This window comes from Prunus mume, linkage group LG2 (assembly GCF_029339155.1).
Source record: "Prunus mume cultivar Tortuosa linkage group LG2, ASM2933915v1, whole genome shotgun sequence".
NCBI classification, from domain to species: Eukaryota; Viridiplantae; Streptophyta; class Magnoliopsida; order Rosales; family Rosaceae; genus Prunus; species Prunus mume.
The window spans coordinates 31472596-31496907 of NC_142699.1; the positions used below are offsets into that span (position 1 = coordinate 31472596).

General features: G+C 35.1%; 2 protein-coding genes across 2 annotated transcripts; both read left to right on the forward strand.

Moving 5' to 3' along the window:
* Positions 1-2082: 2082 nt before the first annotated feature.
* Positions 2083-13049, forward strand: VLN5 (actin filament bundling protein P-115-ABP protein). Its single transcript, XM_089044667.1, has 25 exons — positions 2083-2162; positions 2855-2916; positions 4274-4409; positions 4666-4765; positions 5066-5134; positions 5222-5458; positions 5656-5833; positions 5922-6054; positions 6399-6561; positions 6662-6809; positions 6952-7052; positions 7629-7784; positions 8598-8666; positions 8767-8835; positions 8977-9114; positions 9292-9420; positions 9766-9913; positions 10057-10067; positions 10708-10848; positions 11212-11337; positions 11423-11488; positions 11852-12179; positions 12286-12485; positions 12577-12767; positions 12855-13049. Exons 3-24 carry the CDS (start codon positions 4354-4356, stop codon positions 12688-12690), a joined length of 2880 nt encoding a protein of 959 aa, XP_088900793.1. The 5' UTR covers positions 2083-2162; positions 2855-2916; positions 4274-4353; the 3' UTR covers positions 12691-12767; positions 12855-13049.
* A 4819-nt stretch (positions 13050-17868) lies between these two features.
* On the forward strand, positions 17869-23826 carry LOC103323525 (putative glucose-6-phosphate 1-epimerase). Its single transcript, XM_008225516.3, has 9 exons — positions 17869-18247; positions 19515-19589; positions 20314-20370; positions 20449-20609; positions 20714-20854; positions 21355-21457; positions 21550-21649; positions 22356-22603; positions 23570-23826. Exons 1-8 carry the CDS (start codon positions 18044-18046, stop codon positions 22568-22570), a joined length of 1056 nt encoding a protein of 351 aa, XP_008223738.1. The 5' UTR covers positions 17869-18043; the 3' UTR covers positions 22571-22603; positions 23570-23826.
* Positions 23827-24312: the final 486 nt, after the last annotated feature.

A 24312-nucleotide genomic window follows, 5' to 3' on the forward strand; every position in this document is an offset into this window, starting at 1 on the left:
AACTTTAAATGAGGCATCCCATGAATTAGCTACATTAGCCTTGAAGGATGACCAATTATTTAGCATATAATAGATGCACAACCATAGATTGTAGTTATGTTTATTTCTTCATGCATGGGTTAGCTCCAAGCCCATATGTTTTTTTCTTTCATTCCTCACCCTTCTTGCAGCCCACTTGACGCAATTGATGAAAACACTCTTTTTACTTTTGCGCAACACATGAAAGAGGGACCAAGGAATTATTTGCTAAAACCTGCATGAAATTTATGAACTTCTCATGTTCGCTCTCCAGTGTTCTTTTGGATGAGTTGCAATCTGAGGTTCATAGCCTTTAAGTTTGTGAACCTGACCAATTATATTTTAGTATAGTGATATTTTTCTTTTAAATTTAAAAGTGGTTTCATATTCGAATTCTCTTATCCGAATTTGAAAAGAAAAATTGTGAAAATGGTAGGGGAGGACTTTCTCCTTACTGACGGTCAGAGTGAGAATCCAGCTCTCCACTTTCCCGGTATATTAAAATAAAAATAAAAATAAAGAGAAAATAATAGAAAATGAGATAGTGATTCTTCAAGTCACATATAAGCCTGAACTGAGCCTGGCCATTGCAGCCCAAAGAAAAAAAAGATTAGTCCAGCCCGTATGAGAATCTTGCCTCCCTAAGTCCTTTCCTATATTGAAAAATGCAACCAAAATTTCTCAACGAAAACAGTCAAATATGCTCCAAACGGCTTCCCCAATGCTTAAAAAAATAGATAATCTCAGATTTTAGAAACTGCATATGAATCTTTTTGGCTACATTATATGGAAATTAAATTAGTATTCCTTCATACTCCAATAAAATAGTCCATTTACCATACGATCAAGTACGCAATACGATCACTTGTGAATCGTTTAACGGCTAATTAGCACTTATTAATTTTTTTAAAATAAGAGAGTAATTGTGAAGTTATTGTATGTGAAAATGGTAACATTATTTTTATCAAGGAAAATAAATATGTGGTACTAAAAAACTTAAAAGTTTGTACATAAGGCCTAGCGCTGGAGTATGTCCACCTAAAGTTCTTTTACAGATTAGAATATAACTAGTCAGTGGAAAAATAGAGTATGCCTCATTGGAGTTTACTAGTAAAGGTTGTACACATTTGAACTATTTACTCTTTTTTGTAGCAGAAGCTGTATGCATAATGCTTGTACCCAACTCAAGTTTATTTATTTATTTTATATAAGATATATTAGGGGAACGGGGAATCGAATCTAGGACATCAAATGTATGGATAAATGCTTTTAACTATTTGAGCTACGACCTCCTTGCAAAACCCAAGATTTTTTTTCAAAGAGATTTAAGAATATTCCATTATACAACACAAAGCTGAACTTAAGTACTAGTTGGACTAAGAACAAAAATGATAGAGACTGGTTTGACAAAAAAACAGAAGGAAAAAGATGCTGGTTTTCGCCAAAATGATAAAGACTATATATAGTCCTCTTATATTGAGGCATCCTCAAATAATTTTATTTAATGGATACCTTTTAAGTCTCCATGAATTTTTTTTCAATGATCTAAATTGTTTATTTTTTAAATCTTCATTCATAGATCATTCTTATAAAAAATTAGACAAATTAAAAATCATTAAAACATCTAATTGAAAAAACGATAAAATGATAAAATGAGCACACAAAAAGAAAATGAAAAAAAAAGCCTAAGAGGGATAAAAGAGTCTTGTGAGTCCCTAACATGAAGCCCCACCTTAGGCTTTATGGGCAAAGCATGAATGATGGCCGGTGGCCGACCCTTTCTTTTCCCAGTTTTTCTCCCTTTTTCCATTTAAATCCTCACAAAGCGGAGGTCAGCTCTCTCCATCACCACCAACCCTTTCTTTCCTATTTCTTTTTTTTTTTATTTTCACTTCTCTCATTTCCATATTTTTCTTAAAAGTAATTTCCCAATACAATTATTGAATTTACCCCAAAAAAAAAAAATCAAATTAAAAAAAAAACATCTGAACCAGACCCAGAAAAGGATTGATGAAACTAAAAGATACAGAGAGTCACAGAAAATACAAAAAAAAAACACAGCGCATGAACACCAACTGCTGCAGAAGCAACAACAGCAACAATCTCTACCTGTTGGCTAGACTGATTGATTAAAAATTCAAAAGGTACTTGCATTTCCTTTCCTTTTTATTTTTCCTCTAATCAACTTTAGCCATCATTTTTTATAGATTATTTTACTGTTGTTTCATTGACCTTGGCATCAAAAAAACCCACTTGCCAAATTCTGCTGTCTAATCAAATTGTAAACAAATTACAGCAAGAGATTAGTATTGAAGCCAACAAAATTTCACCTGACCCAAAAAAAAAAAAAAGCACCTGGTTTTGCAGTCAAAGCTTTCACCTTGTCCTTTTTTAATCCTGATCTTTTTTCACCGAGCAGCAAAAACTGCAGTGATTCCCTCCAAAGGAAATTGATGGGATATGGAAAAGAAAACATATAAAGGAAAACAGAATAATTAATTACTATAAATAATATTAATAAACAATTATATAATTGAATAAGGGGAATTTACAGTTCATCTGTGCTTGTGGGGAGTGTGTCCTCTTTTGTTGCCGTTAGTGATAAGCACGCCTGGCAAACTCATCATTCCCTCCAACCTCCTCTCTCTCTCTCTCCACCTTTTTCTATCTACACCTTTCTTTCTCTCTCTACAATTCTCATTTTTCTTCTTCTTCTTCTTCTTTCTCTAGCCCCCACTTTATTTTCTTTCTTCTCAGCTTTTTTTTTTTTTCACTTTATCCATTTTTCCTGGAAATGCATATGAATTCTGTTTTGTCTGTAATTTATCTGCATTAGATTGGATCTGGGTCGGCTTCATTTGGACTCTGATTGGGATTTTCTTCGTCAACAACCACCAGGTGTGCTCAAAATTCAAGCTTTCGATGTTGGGTTTTTACCATTTAGTAATATATTTTTTTTAGATTTTAGTTGTTGGGTTTGTGAATTAATGTTTCATTTTGCTGAACTCAATGCGATAAACCCATTAACATGCTTGTTAGGAAAGTGTTGATTTTCGTGTATCTTGCTCTGCTCTTGATGATGTGGGTTTGATCGGATTGGTCTATTATGATTGAATTTCACTGATCTGAGAGAAACTTCCGTGTTTTCTTGCTTAATTTCAGCTGAGCTTGTGATTCTTAGTTTCGTTTAAATATGATTTTCCATGAAACTTAGTGCTAAATATTATAATTGAGTGGTCCCGAAATTCGAAACTTGGAACTCGTAGTATCTGTGCCATGGTCTTAGAATTTTTTTGGGTTAGTTGTTGTTTATCTTTCGTCTTCTCCGCCGTGACTCATGTGATTTAGTCACTAGTGTGAATGCGTGCGTGCGCATGTGAGACCGCACATGTGTGTGTTAAAATGTCACCTGAGAATTACGTCTCTGCCTCTGTGTTATTTTTCATTAATGTTTCACCTGCACTTTTCATCTGTGTATGCCAAATTCTTCCTTGGTTCTGTGCATGGCTTTGTGTTTTGTTCAATAAACAGTTTTGCTCCATCTTTTGTATTTTCCTTTGTCATGTTTATTCATTTAAATATTATTTATTTGCTCTTCTTCCTTGTCCCTTATACTCAACGTCTTTAGCCTGAAAAAAGTAGTTCAAGTTGGGTTCGATAAAAAGGTTGAGAGTCGATGTAGCTAGTTTGCAGTTTATCTGGAATTACATATTTTCATTGCAACTTCTTGGAATAAATACACTAAATTTCCCAATAAGATGTTTTGCATATTGGTTGAAGCTGCATTTAGGATTGAAAGGCAACTAGCTGTATCAGTGGATTGCATTATACATTATGCTGATATGAAGCTTTAATCTGTGAAACTAAGGACTTTAGGACTGAACCTTTGTACTGAGCATCCTATATCTAATCCTGCTAAAACTTCAGTGGAATTTTTGCCGTTTGGGCAAACTATGCCTCATATTACATACTTCACGGGACAAATATACGATGGCAGTTTTTGCTGCTCACAAGGTTTTATTTGACTCTATGTTAACTTTCGTGTTGTAAAAATCACAGTTTTACTCCCATCTATGTATTTATTTTGTCTTTGTAAAATAAATTTTGTTTACTTCTTCAAAAAGAAATAGCTAACAGCAAAATTCTGAACTGCGTGTTGTCTCCTATCTTATAGAATAATTTCCAAGGCGCATCTAGTTGTTTCTGGTTCTTTTTAGAAGTCAATCTGCTTAACCCTTTTATACTCTTTTTGTAGTGCCAAATTGTTTCAGGCTGGTTTGGCTCCAATCTTGCCAAAGTTGTGGATAACTTAATAGATAAAGCTACAAAAACAAAATGGCTGTTTCCATGAGAGATTTGGATCCAGCTTTCACGGGAGCTGGACAAAAGGCGTATCCTTTATCTCATGAAATATTCAGCATCTTTACAATTGTTGACATTTGCATTTTGGACTTTTCGGTTTTCTAATGAATGCAGTTTGCAATTTATTACAGAAACAGAACATAAAGACGGCAACTATTACCACAGTGTTGCTGCTGATGTCTCTTTTGCTCCTATTGCTGTTCTTTTAAGTTTGGATTTATATGGTTTTAATTTTATCTCCTTCTTGGGAAGGTTCATGTTATGATTCTCCTTGACAATGTATAGTGGACTTGAAATATGGCGCATTGAAAACTTTCGTCCTGCTCCTGTCCCAAAGTCCTCTTATGGAAATTTTTTTATGGGAGACTCTTATGTGATCCTGAAGGTAAGTGAATAGATGTAATCCAACTCATCTCTCATGTAGCAATACTTGTGAATTACTCTAGTCATATACTGCAATTGCCAGAAGCTTTATTTGTGGTGGCTGTTTTCCCTAAACATTCAATACTCTAAGTTGTTTTTGCTATCATACGAGCCACATGAGATTTTTGTGCAATATAAGTTAATCTAAATGATTTTTAGTATTCTGGATATTATATATTATCTGTTTTATTCTTCATGTAGTTCCTATGGTGTGCATTTTCAATAATTTGAATAACTTCTGAGTCTCACCTTTTCTACTTAGACAACAGCCTCAAAAAGTGGTGCTTTGCGGCATGATATCCATTATTGGCTTGGGAAAGATACTTCTCAGGTAAACTCCAAAATTCACGCTATTCAAGTTATTGCCTGAGTTTGAATTCTCGGCATATCTTTCTGACATAGGGATCTGTTAAAACAGGATGAAGCTGGAACTGCAGCCGTCAAGACAGTTGAATTAGATGCAGCTCTTGGAGGACGTGCTGTCCAGTATCGCGAAGTACAGGGTCATGAAACTGCAAAGTTCCTATCTTATTTCAAACCATGTATCATACCCCAAGAGGGTGGAGTTGCATCTGGGTTCAAACATGTTGTGGCTGAAGAACACAAGACACGGTTGTTTGTGTGCAAAGGAAAGCATGTTGTCCATGTCAAAGAGGCAAGTCTATGTGCATAGGTTTCTGCTGATGAATAAATCTCATTGATCTACAAACATATGTGTACTTACAAAAATATTCATGTATGTGCATGTGTGTTTATGCATTTAACGTATATACATACGCATGCATCATACATCATACATATGTGTATACCTTAGTTTTCTTCTTCTTTTTAAGTCATTTTTCCGTATTACAGGTTCCTTTTGCTCGATCTTCACTCAGCCACGATGACATTTTTATTCTGGATACCCAGTCTAAAATATTTCAATTTAATGGTTCCAACTCATCCATTCAAGAAAGAGCTAAGGCGTTAGAAGTTCTCCAGTACATTAAAGACACATATCATGATGGGAAATGTGAGATAGCTTCCATTGGTAAGTCAAATTACATAGTGGGAAGTTCAATAATGACAATTAACTATCACTTTCTCTCTCTGAGTCAATCTTCTTGTGTTTCATGTAGAGGATGGGAAGTTGATGGCTGATGCTGAAAGTGGAGAATTTTGGGGTTTATTTGGTGGCTTTGCTCCACTTCCAAGGAAAACAGCCACCAATGAAGATAAATGTTTTGATTCTTATCCTACCAAGCTACTCTGGTAATTTGCCATCTTAATTTACCCTTTTCTATTTCGTATATTCTTATAAGGATCTCTGTCATGTTAAGTGCACCTCATTGTTTTTAGAATGGGTAATATGTTACTAGAGAGATTCATAAATGCACTTATGTATGTAGTCATCTATTTCTTTTCTTTCCAACTCTTTGATCCAATTAAGAAATCTATTCATTTTCTTCCCTTCCTTTGGACATAAAAAAAAGTCGGATAATTGGCATCTTCTTTATGATAATGATATCTTCATTTGATATAGTGAAGTTTTATTTGTAATCATGAATTATGATATCCAATTTGTAGTTCTGACAGAAGTACATTTTCCTTTTAAGCGTTGAGAAGGGGAAGGCAGAACCAGTTGAGGCTGATTCTTTGATGAGGGATTTGCTAGACACAAATAAGTGCTATCTTCTAGATTGTGGGTTGGAAATGTTTGTTTGGATGGGGAGAAATACATCTCTTGATGAAAGGCGGAGTGCAAGTGGAGCTGCAGAAGTACTAGTCGTTGCCTTTTCTTTTTTTCTTTCAGCTATCACTATTGCATTTTGATGTACATTCTCAGTAAACCTGGTATTCACTTGATCTCACCATATAGGAGTTAGTCCGCGGTCCTGATCGATCGAAATGCCACATAATTCGTGTAATTGAGGGCTTTGAGACAGTAATGTTTAGGTCAAAATTCGATTCATGGCCTCAAACAACTGATGTAGCTGTGTCAGAGGATGGTAGGGGCAAGGTTGCAGGTCAGTCATTGAACAGCTTTGCCTCTGATTTTTATTTTTATTTCTTTTTCCTTGCAACATATTTTGTTCTTGTGATCCTCACCATCACCCTCATAAAAGAAAAACAAAATCTTACTTCTGTTGTTTCTCATTGTTTCTGCAGCACTCCTCAAGCGTCAAGGGGTTGATGTGAAGGGTCTATTGAAAGCCGATCCTGTAAAAGAAGAACCTCAACCATACATTGATTGCACAGGAAATCTGCAGGTGCTGTATATCGTATAATCCCTTTGTAACGGCTCGTACATAGCAATGCTAGTTCTTGTTCTTCATTTCCGACTCTTTTGGGAAAAATTTCACTTTAACCAAGAACCTATTTTGTCCACACAAGCTCCACAAAGCCAGTTGCCTGCATTTTTTGTCCTTTAAAAAAAATTAAAAATGAAAAAAGACATGGCGAATGTTCCAGGAAAGCTTTCTGTGTCCGATGAGGAAGATATGAAAGACGAAGTGCTTCAGAGTCAATTCATATTCTAACTATAAACCTAAGGGGTTGTAAAATTCTACAAGAATCATCTTGGATTCATCATCAATGAGGGCTTGTGGAAATATCAACAATCATTTAGCGATGCCATATTTTGTTTTTGCTTTTGTTTCATATTAATGATGTGATATTCACTTCATTATTACAAAATGCTTTCTAGGTTTTGAGAAGTACATGTTGGATGAGTCTTAAACCCTTACTCCCACCCTTACCCCTGAGGAACTGAACTAGAGATAAACCTCGTGTCCACGTTTTGTTTATGCTGTCATGCTAAGGGTAGCTTTATCTTGGTTTGGCAGGTTTGGCGTGTGAATGGGCAGGAAAAGATTCTACTTCCATCTTCTGATCAATCAAAATTTTACAGTGGAGATTGCTATATTTTCCATTATTCATATCCAGGAGAGGATAAAGAGGAGCATCTTATAGGAACATGGTTTGGAAAGCAGAGTGTTGAGGTAATAATTTACCGAGCATCTTATCAATCTTGACACCATGCTCAGAATATCATAAAGTATTCAATGCCTTACAACAATTCCATGAAAAAGCCAGGGAACCTGAAAGCGCCGCTTTTTAAAATAAAATAAAATAACTAGCACTGTTAAGGGTATGCCACGGAAATAGGAAACTATTTAAATAAGTTTCTGGTCAAATAAGTGTACATATGATATTCTATTCATGAATACAGTTTTTATAAAGGAATCCTTTATAAAACTCAAAGGAGATTTAATGGGAAGGTTCCTTTATAAAACTCAAAAGAGATTTAATGGAAAGGTAAATCCAACTTTTTAAGCCATAAAACAGTGTGCATTCTTTGATATGGAATATTCAACTCACCTAGATTCAGCAAAACTATTATTTTAATTACCTGGGTTTTGCTACAGGAATCCTTTGTCACTATGCAGCCCTCTCCAGAGACAAAGGATCTATCTTAGCTCCTGGCATTTGCACTTATTCATTATATCTATTCATGTGCTTGTGCAAATGGAGGAAACTAAAACCTATGGAAACGTGATTGGTGTTGGGTCATGCATTTGGAATTTACTTGTTTAAATTGAGTTTACATTATTTCCTTGATGCACAATCATGCTTATAGGACATTTTCTCAACTAAAATAACCTTCAGAAGTTAATTGTGTCTTTTGTTCCTCCTCTTTTTTGCAAGCTACATTAGTAAGATATATGTTTGTTCATAAATTTAGCCCATCTAAATGCATCTAGATTGCATGGCTCATGGAAGGCTTACTAAATATGAATTACTACTCAAAATAGGAAGAAAGAGCGTCAGCTATTTCACTAGCCAGCAAGGTGGTTGAGTCATTGAAGTTTCTAGCTGCCCAGGTAGTTTTCCTTCAACTGAAGATGCTATTGTTACACTGATGTATATTTTTGTCCTTATTCCTTCGTTACTTACTAATTATGTTTTTTCACTAATTTCAAGGCTCGTATCTATGAAGGCAGTGAACCAATTCAGTTCTATTCAATCTTCCAGAGCATAATTGTATTGAAGGTTTGTGGATTCCATGATACTAGAGAAAAAGAAAATTGAGAAGAAAAAAAAAAGGATTAAGAAACAAACTTCTTGTGTTCAGCATTTATAAATATTTGCTTGTTTTCGAATGACCACAAAATGGACTGTGAAATCTGTTAGGGTGGTCTAAGTGATGGATACAAAAATTATGTTGCGGAGAAGCAAGTTCCAGACGAGACATATCAAGAAGATGGTGTTGCATTATTTCGTGTCCAGGGAACTGGGCCAGATAATATGCAAGCAATACAAGTTGATGCAGTAAGTCTCTTCTTTCTTTACTTCTCCTGGTTCTGTTTGCAATAGGATACTTGTAGGCTATTGTGTATAGTGGGGTGTGTGTGTGTGTGCATATTCCTGTCCTGTATGTGGAAGTTATGTTAACATCATTCCTTCTTCTTTTTTTCCTCTGCTTTTCCCCTTAATCCCTTCCATCAGGTTGCATCATCTTTGAATTCCTCCTACTGCTATATATTACATAGTGGCTCAACTGTCTTTACGTGGTCTGGAGGCCTCGCAAACTCGGATGACCAGGAACTTGTTGAGAGGCAGCTCGATCTGATAAAGGTCCGATATGCTCTATGTTTTCTTTTATTTATAAAAAATGCTGTATAAGATAGAGCTCTCTATGTGAGATATTCATTTGTACGTATCCATAATGTGGGAAAGGCTAGTCAATCTTGCGACATGCAGTGCTACATTTATGCGTTTGTATATTTTGTCACCTACTCACATGTGAATTACTGCAGAGTTCATTCGGCTGATTTAATTTCTTTTAATATTTTATTTAAAGAGGGTTATTTCAATTCATTTATTGAATTTTTTTTTTGGGTGTGTGAAGGGGTTATTATGTATGCTATTTAAAAAAAATTAAAATTGGATCTCCTTATTAATCTACTGATTTGTCTGCAGCCAAATCTTCAGTCGAAAACACAAAAGGAGAATGTTGAGTCTGAACAGTTTTGGGATCTGTTAGGAGGAAAATCTGAGTATCCAAGCCAAAAGATTATAAGATCTGCAGAAAGTGACCCTCGCCTATTTTCCTGCACCTTCTCAAATGGTATGAATTTTATCTGAGCTAGAGGGTAACACTTTCATCTGCTCCAATTTCTTTCTTCAATTTGGCTTTAACCATGAAGTTTTTGACTTTTTTCTTCCCTTTCTGTTGTTTTGATCATGACCACACTGCAAATCGATCTTCAGGCAATTTGAAGGTATATATTTTGGTTTATCATTTCTAATCCATAACATGAATGTGATACTATGATAGCTTCTATGTATTATGAAACGTGCAGGCATTTTTTGAAGTCTAATTTGTACTAGTTTTCATGCGATGTGTTATTATGTATTACGTCATAAACCTTATGATTTGTGACACTGCTTCTACAAAAAGCAGCCTTCTCTGAAACCCAAGTACATGACATTCTTGTGCACCTGTTTTGGACACACATTTGGATACTTCAAAAAATTCAGCTTCAGTTACTTAGAGAAAAGTTATAAAGATGTTATGTTTTGCATTTTTTACATGAAAAATCTACATGGTTATTATTTTTTAATCTTTCATGCTGGCATACTGTCTAACTTATTAAACTGTATACATTAGGTATTTCAATATATGCGTCTACGTTTCTGAGAGTTGACATGTCTGGCACCTTATGAATTAATCAACACATGATAATTGGCAGTTGTGTCTATGTCCATAGATCTTAGCATGAAACAGATTATGATCTCAAGAATGAGATGAATAAAATCATCAACTTGCATGGAATATTGATGCTTTCTTGCATCAAAGTTATGCAATCGTACTTTGAATTTATTTCTGCATACAGCTTAAAACGGAAGTAATTTTTGCAGGCAGTGGAGATATACAACTTCACCCAGGATGATTTGATGACTGAAGATATATTCATCTTGGATTGTCACTCAGACATCTTTGTTTGGGTCGGCCAACTGGTCGACTCCAAGGATAGGATGCATGCTTTAACTATTGGGGAGGTATGGCTTTTTAGAATTTGTCTGGATGCAATGCTGTACTTTGGTTCCTCTTCTAGTTAGCAAAACACAAATCTCTCTTTGCCTTTCAGCCTGATGTGCACAGTGCACCGGGAAATAGAAACTCATAAATCTATTTCTATTTTCTATGTATTTTGAAACTTCTATTATTCCACAACATGATGTGCACCATGCACTGGTAAATAATTTTGTATCTGACTTGAGTTAGCTGTATCAACTGTCTTTTAAGATACAGTAACTTTCGTGGAAATTTTCTCAACTGGCTTTTACATCTCTTATTGGTTGTGTCAACTCTCTTTAAGATTTCTAATGACACCATTTCTTGGCAATTTTAACTTTCGACAGAAATTTATCGAACATGATTTTCTTATGGAAAAATTATCTCGTGAAGCTTCAATATATATTGTCATGGAAGGAAGTGAGCCACCTTTCTTCATGCGCTTCTTCAATTGGGACTCTGCAAAATCTTCTGTGAGACGCTATATCATTATGAAGTTGTCACCACAATTTGACATGTTTTCGGCAATCTGATTTTCCTTTCTTTTATTGGGTACAGATGCATGGGAACTCATTCCAAAGGAAACTTACTATTCTGAAAAACGGGGGTACTCCAACTTTAAATGTAAGCCTTGTTTGGTTGTATTGATTGCATAAGATATTGATCATGAGTAGATACTTCTTTTGACTTCATTCGCATCTATGCTTGGAATTCTCTTTCAACTCCATTTCTCATATGCATTCACATCTTTTGAGTCTATAAGAGAGAATTTTATTAGCATGTGCAATCCAAGTACACAGGAAGTATACAAGAGAGAAAGCCTAGTATAAATACTAATCAATATCAATAGTTGCCCCTTGTTAAGATCTGTGTCGTCAATGCAAGTGTGCCACTACTACATTGTGACTCTGCACATGACACTTTTTTGCATCTTGTTGCCAGATTAGTGCTTAGCAATAACTTATTAATTATCTAATGCTTGATTAGAAACCGAAACGGAGAGCACCTGTATCTTATGGTGGAAGGTCTAGTGTGCCAGAAAAATCACAGCGTTCCAGAAGCATGTCTTTCAGCCCCGATCGAGTTCGTGTGAGGGGCAGATCTCCAGCCTTCAATGCATTGGCTGCTACTTTTGAGAATGCTAATGCCAGGAACCTTTCAACTCCACCACCAATGGTCAGAAAGTTATACCCCAAATCTGTGACCCCAGATTCATCAAAATTGGCTTCAAAATCATCAGCTATAGCATCACTCACTGCTGGCTTTGAAAAACCAGGACCAGCAAGAGAATCCAATATACCAAGATCGCCTAAAAGTAAGTACTGGTTAAGCTTCTTCACGTTAGAAATTGTTGCACTTGGTTCCTTGGAGGTACTAAATTTAAAGGTACTAAATTTAAAGCACCTTTTCCATGAGTGCAGTGAACTCAGGGGCCCCCAAACCAAAACCTGAGGCGAATAACAAGGAGAATTCTATGACCAGTAGACTAGAAACCCTCACCATAGAGGAAGATGTGAAGGAGGGTGAAGCAGAAGATGAGGGTCTCCCAGTATACCCATATGAACGCCTTAAAACAACATCATCAGATCCTATTACAGATATTGATGTGACGAAGCGAGAGGTAACATTTTGGTACTGCATTATAACAATTATAGCATCACAAGTATATGTCTTCAATCCCATCCTTATGTTTTTGAGTTTCGCACAAGCAGATTTACTTGTCATCAGAGGAGTTCAGGGAGAATTTCGGAATGGCAAAGGATGCTTTTTATAAGTTGCCAAAGTGGAAACAGAACAAGCTTAAAATGGCCCTTTACTTGTTTTGAATCTCCCCATGCTCGGCGTTTTCTTCAGCTTCCTGCAGTTTACATTGCATGCGTTGGAATGCTTGCCCAGCAAAACTGTACATAATCCTTGTGAAAACTACAGTTTGGTTATCTTTGAATTACAACTGAGGAAGCATTCTGATTACAGTGCTTTCTTCCTGCAGTGGGGGAACACAGATTCTCAGGAGTGAAAGGGACAGCATCAGTGCATTTTTAGCTGCTTCTGCTCCCAAGAAGCTTGTTTTCATGATTGGACAGAAACAACAAACAAATTTTCTAATCTTTTTCCCCTCTTTGGCCTTTTGAGTTGGTTTGAATGTCTAGGCTTGCATTTTTGTTAAGTTAGCTTCTTGGTATTCTTTCTGGTCACAGGTTTGTTGTGAGCTTGCATTTTTGTCTTTCATTTTCAATTTTTTTATTCAAAATTTGAATTTTTTTTTTTTTGGTTGCTTTTTCTGGATTCAGAAATTGATTTCAGTAGAGCAATTAGGGGGCTTGCATATGCTTACTTAGGTTGTGTTGATATCTGAGGGATGACAGTGTGTACAGCAGAGTGTAAAAACCAATCGCTCCTGTTTTGACAATAAAAGTGTGACTTTTTGCCTTTCTTTGTGCCTTCCTACCCCTTATATTCTTAGAAATATATTCATTTTTAACCTTGTCAGTTTAACTGAAAATTAATTACAGGTAAATTCTTTAACATTGTTGTGTGGTTCATTACTAAATGAATGCTTTTGGCTATGAGTTGAGAGGTGATAAGGGGTTAATAAGATTTTACCTCCTGGTTAATTTATCCTCTTCCCTTTGGTCTTCTTAGCAAAATAGATCGGAAAAATGTATTCAGTTTATTTTTTGAACCAGAAATGTAGCAAATAAATTAAATTAAATGGGCTAATGTTTACATATTATCACCATCCGCCTTTTCCAATTAGCTTCGAGTCATTCAAATGCATCTCTCCTAATATCTCACAAAGTCTCATTCATTGTTTCGAGTAGACCTGTAAATGGATGAGGTTTCTATACGAATTCGATATAAGAGGATTTAAATTTTATGATTTCTTAGATAACTCATTTATGATCTTAATTTGATAACTTGCTAGCTTCACAAGTCAAACTTTCAGAAATCAAAATTTAAGAGTTAATCTGATCCAATAGTAATCCAGTCCAACTTTCTTTTAAAAAATAAAATAAAATATATCAAAAAACAACTTAATTAGATAATCTCCAACAATACAAAGGTTCTAGGTTTGAGTCCTAGCATATGTATAATGTGTGTGACAGTGTGAGTTTAGTATATTATCGCTCCTTTCAATAGGAAATGTCCTAGAAAATGAAGATAATCTTCAACAACACAAATTAAGATTGCAACAAAAGTAACACACTAAAAATCAAAACTAAAACGGGCAAAAACTGCATAAACAGCTACTAGCCCACATCACTATAATTAAGCATCATCTCAATTAAAGTCCACAAAACCCAACAATATATAACTGAAACTCTAAAGCAACCCAAGAGCCTAAAAGAACACTAATTTTGATGGAATAGACATATCCCAGCAAATATGTGTTGCGATAGATCTTTCCCGCTGAAATTTTGTACTGCATAATATATTATTACTAATCTTGAGAAAGATGGGGAGGATTTGAGTGTGTGGAAGGTCACCTTTTTGAAGAAGCTAAATGCCTCACATATTCTTTCGCTCTAATGATATGGCGATGTAGCCCCATAGAATGTAATAAGGTGGCTCATTTCCTTTCTAGGCATGCCTTGTTGTTAGATGAGGAAATATTTTGGTTAGAGGAAGAACCTCCATGGCTTGCGTCATTGTGATTGGATAATACTCCAAGTTTATCAAATTAATGAAATCTTTCATAATTTTTTTTTTAATTAAAAAAATAGCAGGGTGAAGCTAGAAAACAATTTTTAGAGGGACCAAGAGTGTGAATAGCTTTTGGGCTCTAGAGAAATTTAAAAGAGACAAACAAACGGAAATATGTAATTTATTTTTTCGTTTTTCACAGTAGAATTTAAAATTAAAAGGGATAAGACATAATTAAAGTAATTCAAAAGGACTAAGATATTACTTAATTATATATATATATTAAATTAAAGAAGTTGGCCAGAAAAACAAAAGTAAAGAAACTAATTTTATATTTTTTAAATTTTAAAAAAACAAAACAAAACAAAACTCTCCCGAAGAAATTTCGTCGAGAGAGGTCTATTACCGCAAATTTCGCCGGGATAGATATATGCCGACGCCATTTCGTCGGGAGTTATTTTGGGGTATAGCGCCATGGCCATACTCTTAAAATATTATAATTTTTTAGTATAGCCGGGCGGCTATACTTTTAAAATATTCTATTTTTGGAGTATAGCCGCACGGAAATATGTTTAAAATATTCTATTTTTGGGGTATAGCCGCACGGATGTACTGTTAAAATTATATTTATGGAGTACGCACGGTTGTACAGTTAAAATATTATATTTATGGCGTATAACCGCGCGGCTATACAGTTAAAATAATCAATTTAAAGAGTATGCCCGCGCCTATACTCTTTGAATGTATTGTGTTTTAATTACATTTATTTATTTAGTGAAGAATTAGTATTTAAATATTATAATTAATTTTCATAAAAATTACTTAATAAATACTAATTAATTATCTTGAATAATTTTGTGGAATTTAAAATTATTTAAAAAATAGTTTCAATTATTTAAAAATTCTAGAAAATTATTTTAGTATTCTAAAAATTGAATTTTAGTGTCCAAACCCTAAATCCAAGTCTTGAACCAAAAACCATAGCTTTCGAATTTATCGAAACTTGTTCCCGAACTGTTCACAAGCCTCGAACCATAACTGTAAACCTACTATTGAGCACTTAGGACTCGATTAGGCTTGGATAATCACATAACTAGACCTAAGGCTTTACGATTTAGGTTTCACTCTCAATCTTGGGTTAGTATGACGTAACCAAACCTAACCTAGACATGTCTCGGCGAATTTTGTCATGATAGACCTAGCCCGGCGAACTACCACCACCTAAAGAAGCTTCGTCGCGGTCACACCCACCACCACATATGCTCTTTAAGCAAAAACAAACCATGTGATAGGTCTGGGGAAAACATGGTTGCCAACAATCTAATTGTACATAACAACAAACAAATATGTCAATCCAGCAATCATGGAAAAAAAACAATTGGGTAGATTGCATTGTATTAGAACTAAATTTAGAGAATAGGAGAAGTGTTAGAGAGGGATTTTTTGGAGAAAGATTTGATTAAGGACCCAAAAACGGTGACAAGGAACTTCAATATGAGCATGGCTCAGAAGAAATCACCACAAGGGGTTTCTTATTCAAAACACTCAAGAATACGATACCAAAGCACTTAACAAATGTGCCCCAATAGTCAGTTATAGGTGTAGGCATTTGAATCAATGAACTGAGTCGAAAAAAACTGTGTTCACCAAAAAGTGAACCTAGGCTCAAAAATCGAACTAGACAGCTTTAGATTGGTTCAAGTCCCGATTATTGTCTTGAAAAAATCGATTCATATGTTAACTTATTCATTTATATCCAAAAAATTTAGTAAGCCTAATTAATGTTCGAATCACATTAGTAACCCAAAGTAATACTTAAATATTTAAGTCTAATTAATACTCAAATTTCTTAGTTCCAATTTATTTACCCAACTAAATAACATCTCTAACCCAACTTCTTTTTCTTTTCAATGAACCATATCCGTTCTTGATGCGCTTTCGTCTTTCTGTCTTTTCCACCTATTTCTGTCTATTTCTCTTCATCTTTGTCTCTTATTTTATCTCTTCTATGCCATTTTATCTTTTTATATTCATCCTATTTGTTTCTATTTCTCTTCCTCTTTATCTTTTCTACCTCTTTCTCTCTTATTTGATATCTTCTAGCTCTTGTTCTCTTCTTCCTATTTCTCTCTTCTTCAGATTTTCATATTTTTGTTTTTCCAAACTGGAAACCGGTCAAACCAAACTGGAACTACATAGGTCCGATGTGGTTCGGTTCTTCTAGACACTTTCTATGAAAATAAAACCGAATTAGATTGCGTATAAGTTTGAATTTCGGTTCCAATTTGAGAGAAAAACCAAAACGAACCTAACTGTGCCACCCCTAGTCAATTATGTGTTAGTCAAGTGTAAGGTATATGTCTAGTAAAGAAAAAATGGTAACACACCATACAGTGTTAGCGAACTCACCGCACTTGGGTTTCACAGTTGACATGAACATGAAAACTTTGAAGAAGCCTTGATGCTTATGGCTTCGTTTGAGATTAGTTAATCATTAATCGTGTTTTCATTTCTTGATGAACTATAATACCATAAAATATCGAAAGGATTGCCGAAAGGAAGGATGAACATGATGTCAGTTCATGTTATTTTATGTTTGACACTAACTTAGTTTGTTTATTATTCATATTAGCACGATAAGTAATTTAAGAGTTTGCATTAAGTAGACATTTAAACTTTAATGGGGTTGAAGAATGAGTCCTTAGGGAATGTAACTCTTATTCGAATTTCACGCTATAAATAATTACTATTTTAGTATTTGAAAATTCTAAGTTACGAGCATAAGTGGGTTAGATCAGTTGACTACGATAATGAGCCGGCTCCTTTGCACTCATGTTCGAATCACAGATAAAATACGTATGTGTATTATTTGGCAAAATAAAATAAAAAAAGTGCAAATTTTAGCATTTTATATTTTTTTAATTTATTTTAAAAAAATTTGTATATTAAATATGAAGAATACGTACCTACATGGATTTATCCGTTTCATTTTAAAAATGGTATATTTTTACTGTAATTTTCAAAAGTATATAAAAAATAATTAACATTAAAAGTACGTACATACATACAAGGTGAAAAACCAGATGGAAGGATATTTCATAGCCATATGAAACTTTCCAAAAGTGTTTGTGCCAACTATGAGAATGAAGTTTTTATCCAAAAAAACAAGAACCATAAATGGAATCACATACCAATTCATATAGCCTCCCTCCATCCATGGAGTGCAAACGAGGCAAACTTCTAATAACGTGTGTGCGGCTTCCAAAATTGACACCGCTGTAACTATTTACGACACCCAAGTCGCACCAAAATTCTTTCTTTAATTCTAAACAAGAGACAAAGAGGAAAGGAAGTTTCATGAGAGAGAGAAACGGCTTTCCTTATTTTCTTGACACAAACTTGACAGTTGCTGCTACTACAAAATATAACACCCTCTCTCTCTCTCTCTCTCTCTATAAATAAGCGTCGGGCAACAAGAACCAGAAGAAGAAGCGGAGAGCGATCGATCGATCGTGAGAGAGAGAGTTTCAGAGTATGAGTAGCGATAAGGCTCCCATTGCTGCTGCTTCTGCTTCTGCTGCTGCAGCCACCAATGCGTTGAGTGGTAGTAGCGGGAGTGGCGGTGTTGCTGCTGCTAATGCCAATGCGAAGCTTCTTCATCCTGGCGCTGAATTCAGCAAGGGCATCAATGGCCTCGAGAAGGTCGTCCTCCGTGATCCGCGTGGCAGTGTCGCCGAGGTAACCCCGCTTCTACGACGTCGTACGATCCTTTATACCACAATTTCCGTTCGGTTTATCATTTTATGCGATTGAGATCTGATTTTTGCTTGCTCGATTACGGTTTTCTATTGGAGAAATGATATTCTTTGATTAATTTTCGTCTTCTTGGCTTTTCTTTCCTTTCCGATTGTTAATTTGGATTTCGCTTCCATTTCGTGAATCTAGGGTTTCTTTAATTGCTTTGGTTTGATTTTTTACTTTTTATTTTCAATTATTCATTTTTAGATCTGTTTGGGTGAAGTTCTCGATAAGGAAATGGTGAGGAGTTATGATTAATTGATTGCAGGTTTAATCTGATTTAGAAACTATTCTTTTAGAGGCAAATAATATGCTTTCCTTTGATTTCCGCCATGCTCGTGAGAGTTTCTGGCTGAAATCCAGTTTCAATTTTTCTTGTCACTCCCAATTAGTTTCTGTTTGGTCATATTTGAAACTAGTCTTTGAGGTCGATTCATATTATGGAATGACTTTCTTTCCTTTTCTGAGTAAAATTTAAGTCTGATATTTGAGGAATAAAAGGTCCACCAATAGCATTCAGGGCTGCCAAAGGTTGTTAGATTCATAAGTATTAACTAGATTTGAGAGACAGCGGGTTTTTGTACTTTGAAAAAAGATATTTGTAAGTAGATGCAGATGGTATAATCTGCAGTTTCTGTGTTATATTGTTAGGATATGAAATGAAGAAGTTTGAGAAACTTTGCACTGAAATAGTTCTAATTTACAAATTCTCATTTGATTGCATGCTTAGAGTATGGTAATAGCTTATGATAATTGTGATAGTTTATTAATATTTTGGGCATGCAATGTATTGACCTTAGGTGAAGTATCCAATGATGTTTAATTCCTCATTTAGAACCTCCATTTGGTTCACTTCTCTCTTGATCACGCTTGAATTTGGATACATTTGCTTAAATTTTTACTTTTCCTTTTTTATTTGTTCATGCAAACTAGATTATTTTGTTGATATTAGAATCCAACAGTAATATATGTAGTGGTTTCACACCCTGATTTAGTTTCATTCTGCTTAGTTTCAGTTTATAAGGCTGTTTTGGCTTTTCTTAAAAGTGGTTAAAATAATGTATTGTTTTCTACTTTTCCGGTTGATAGTCTTTTTGGATTAAGAAATTTGAAATTTCATGCTGCAGAATCATATTCCTTAATGCTGATTTCAACGGTCTTTCACTTCTTTTATTGTCATATAATTGTTTCTGTTTGGGCTTTCCAGGTGTATTTGTATGGGGGTCATGTAACATCATGGAAGAATGATCATGGAGAGGAATTGCTATTTGTTAGCAGTAAGGTACTATGCGGTAATTTGATGTTAATTCTCTCTATTTATCATTTTGTTTTTGTAGAAGTAAATTCTGTGGATTGTAATTACAAACCTTTGAAAGGGATGTCTGTGCATGCATTCATTTTAAGTTTGTGATCCATAGAAGATTGCGAACAATGTTATTTTGGTAGTACATTTTGTGGAGTGAGCAGCCATACGCTGCAATAATGTTTTGTCCTCCATATTTTGTGTATGAACTCAGTTTGCTTTTTATATTTTTATGCTGGCTATAGGATTTTGTCAAGTTGCATTACTAAATTTTATGCACTCTTTGGAGGAGATCTTCATGTTTATTATAGTTTCTTCGAAGTCTTTCGTAATTGCTTTCTGGGCTTTCCAGTTTTGAATTGTCCCTCATCCATGTTTTATCTTGAAGGCTAAAATAAAAAGGAAAATTCTTTTAATTCAAAATGATTTTGAAGAAACGTTTTTGCTATAACATACTGGGTGAGCTGACTTTTATGGTTTCTGTGAAGGCTTATGACCTTTATTTTCATTTTCATCATTTGTCTAGAAATTATGCTCTTTTATTTATTGTCTAGAAACCCTAGCAGTCATTTACCATGGGAAGGGGTCTAATAATGCCTTTTGGCATCTTTCTTCCTCGCTTTGAATCTTGTCTTTCTTTGTTCAACCCAAAAATCATCTGAAGTGTTTAATTGCTTTTTTTTTTTCTTTTTTCCGCCTGCAGGCTATATTTAAACCTCCAAAAGCTATTCGTGGGGGAATCCCAATATGCTTTCCTCAGGTATGCAGTTCTTTCTAATTGTCTTTCTTGCTTGATTTGGTTGTTCATCTTGGTGACAGGAACTTGCCCACTGTGCAGTTTTCAAATCTTGGTTCTCTTGATGCGCATGGATTTGCTAGAAACAGATTTTGGAGCGTTGACCCTGATCCATCTCCTTTTCCAACAAATACCTCCAATAAGGTTGCTGTTGATTTGATCCTTAGGCCTAGTGAAGAAGATATGAAGACCTGGCCTCACAGGTAAATACTGGGAAAAGGTTTATAATTGGAAGCTCCCTAATCTTCCAATTTTTCTTTGTTATTAATACCAAGGTTCTCTTTACTGACTTTGTGTTGAATTGAAGTTATGAGTACCGACTACGGGTAGCTTTGGGACCTGGAGGAGATCTGACGTTGATATCTCGCATCAGGAATACTAACTCTGATGGAAAGCCATTCTCGTTCACATTTGCATATCACACTTATTTCTCTGTTTCAGATATCAGGTAATTTACATACTTTATTTATGTTCGAAATGCTAGTTATTTTTACTCTTCATGCTCATTTAATGTAGCTTGATTTATGTCTGAAAATCAAAAGCTTTGCCCCTTGTTTTCTGTTTTAAATAGTCATGAATCTGTAGGCATAGATTGCATGCAATGTAGAACATGTAGTTATATAAGTGTACCCTGTCATATACTGAATCTTGTGCTTTATGTTGCATAGGGATGGATACTTTATAAACTTAATAGAATTTTAAAACGACATTTAGGAAGTGCCACTTAATATTGGACAGATCTTATGGTTAACTGCGAATTTCATGCAATACAACAGTTTAAAAGAAAAATATTTGTCTCTGCCTTTTCTATTAATCGTTAATATACCAACAGGAACTACAATATTTTTGTGCTTGTCCTCACTTCCATAGCCATTTTCATGTAGCATACAGTTGGTAATAAACCAGCAGTTCGGATGGTATTTAAATTTGGTTAGTGCTTGTGTTCAGTGAAGTTCGTGTAGAAGGATTGGAGACCTTGGATTATCTTGACAACTTGCAGAACAGGAAACGTTGCACTGAACAAGGTGATGCTATAACATTTGAATCAGAGGTAAGTTGTAGATGCCATTATTTTGTTTCTTTTCTGCATAGGTTAATTTGGTTCTAATTCTTTTCTCACTTTTTTTTCCTGAATGATAATAGGTTGACAAAATATATCTCAGCACTCCTACAAAGATTGCAATTTTGGATCATGAGAAGAAGAGAACATTTGTAATACGCAAAGATGGTCTTCCAGATGCTGGTGAGGATCAATATATTCATCTCCTTTCATAGTGATGTCATTGCTGCTTGAGGTTTTTAATTTTTAATTTTTATGTTATACTGAAGGTACAAGATTTTAAAACATTAATATAATAACTTCCATTAAATGGCTGCTCTTATAAGTGACAACATTTAACCCTAGCCATGAATAATGGAAGCTCATTGTGGTATTGTCACAACTAACCAGAGAACAGGTTGAATTTCTCTATGATGACTGGGATCGGTGGTACTCTACTTCTTTTGTTGTCCATGTGCTCTCAAATATCCTGCTTGGACTTAACTAATTTATGAGTTGATAGTGATAGTAAGGATGATGGACATTTTAAATCAATCAACAATAACAGACCCTTGCTCCAGCTATTTGGGGTAGGTGATATGTAACCTGGTCCTCCATTTCGTCGTCTTGTCAGCCATATTTTCATTATAACTCCTACAGTCATATCTTTCCTATATCTTCACCCATGTTATTTTTGGCCATTATGTTGATTAAGTCACTCTTTCTAACTGGTGCATCTATTGATCCTCATTGAATATGTCCGAACCGCCATTGCTGGTTCTCTGATTTCATTTCAGGTTAATGACGTGAGAGGTTTTTGTCTAAAGAGTTATGATGTTAAATACCTGCCCTCATAGTAGTGCTTGGAATTTTACTCTGTATTGTATAGTGATTAGTTTGTTTTATCCAGTGGTGTGGAATCCCTGGGATAAGAAGTCGAAGGCTATGGCTGATTTTGGAGATGATGAGTACAAGCATATGCTGTGTGTGGAGGCTGCTGCTATTGAGAAACCAATCACACTGAAACCTGGAGAGGAGTGGAGAGGAAGGCAGGAGCTTTCAGCTGTTCCTTCCAGTTACTGTAGTGGGCAACTTGATCCTCGAAAGGTTCTCCAGGGCAGCTGAAAGTTCCATCATTCTGGCCTATATTTTGTACAGGTACTTCTGCTGACAGTTCAAAAGTACTAAATATCTGATCATACATTCGGTGCTGGCCTTTGACTTCGTTGTTTATGGTCTGATGCATCATGTAGGCCTTCCTTGAAATATCAATACACAAGCGTTAGAATGCATTGGTACTTATTTGTCTTGCGAATATGCTTATATCATTTTTTGCTTGTTTTGCTATCTGATTAGATGGTAACTATTTTGTATGATCAGCTCCTGTTATACTATTTGGTAACGAACAGTAACCATGTGCTTCTGTTCTTTTCTCTAATGAAGTCTGTTAGTAAGCAAAAAAGAAGAGAAAATTGACTACTAACGATTTGTTTTGAAGGAGGCAGCCAAACCTTTGTTTACTTTTCTATGGAGAATACTCTGTTCAAAGAAACTAAGAACAGGATGTTGGTGCATCAATTTTTTATTTTATGTGATTTCGCTTATGGGTTATGGTTACGGAGTATATTGGTGGTGGATAGTTTGGAGGAAAATTAGGTATTTTGCCTGATGTTGTATTGTTAGCATCAGATGGACTACTAGTCCTTTAATCATTTTATACTCTTACCTCTTTTGGCAAAGTTACTCTTCCTTCTCAAAAAACTGCATCTCATATGAATGTGTACCCTTTTATGAAATTAAAATACATTCCATTGTATTGCATTTGATTGTGATAAAGCATAGAAGTTTGATACTAGTTTCCATACCGTCTTAACTACGTATGGTCCTATTTTTTCTGGTTCCAATAGTCAATCTTTCTGTGTGGCATGTGCGCTTAGGCATGTTTGTGCATACACTGCTCTTGCATGATTGTGTATGGAATTGCATTATCTAGAAAGACTTTCTTCAAATCAGAGTAGATAGATAGTTTCGGAGCTTTGTAAATCACCCACTAGCAGAACAAAGTTCAATTGTTTTAATTCATATGATCCCAAATATTTTGGTAACATGTGTTTTATTGTGCAGGTATTTTGTTGCAAATGTACATGGGTCGGGACAAGAAATTCTGCCCACTATTTTCGCTCCAAAATTTTTCTTGTGTTGGGTGAAATGATGGATTCATGAGTACATAGGACTTGAGATAATATGTTTTTGTTTAGTGGATGACATTTTCTGTTTAGACTGGAACAAACCCGAGTACAATGATCACACTAGCTATGGTGGATGAGAGATTACATGTTTCTATTAAATGAAATCTCTTATATGGGTATGGGTTGATAGTAGATGTTCTCCTCTTTCTGTTTCTGTTGCTTCGTATATTGAGGTCTAGTTTAGTGTATAGATTCCTCCAGACGAAAGCGATCTAACTTGACAATGCGATGTGAAATTTGGTCATGGTTTTCAGAAATTGGCAATTTCTGACCATATTTCAGCGAAACATAAAATTCGAATGTTATGTTCACCAAAACAAAATCCCAATGTTATTAGTGATTGTACGAATTTCCCCTGGATGTGCCATTGAGCCCATGGTCTACAAGACTAGGCTTGTGAAATGCATCCACTTTAATGGTAGATGTGTCACCAAATCTGCGTACGGCTCTAAAAAGAGTGAAGAATCTGTGTTTTTCTTTTGTATATTTATTGCATTTTAACTCCACTAGTGGTTTCAAAAATCAAGTTTTAATATATCTACTATATGAAGCTGAAAAATTAAACTCATTCAACAACATTTAGGACATGTTTGGAAGTGATTATGATCACTTATGGGG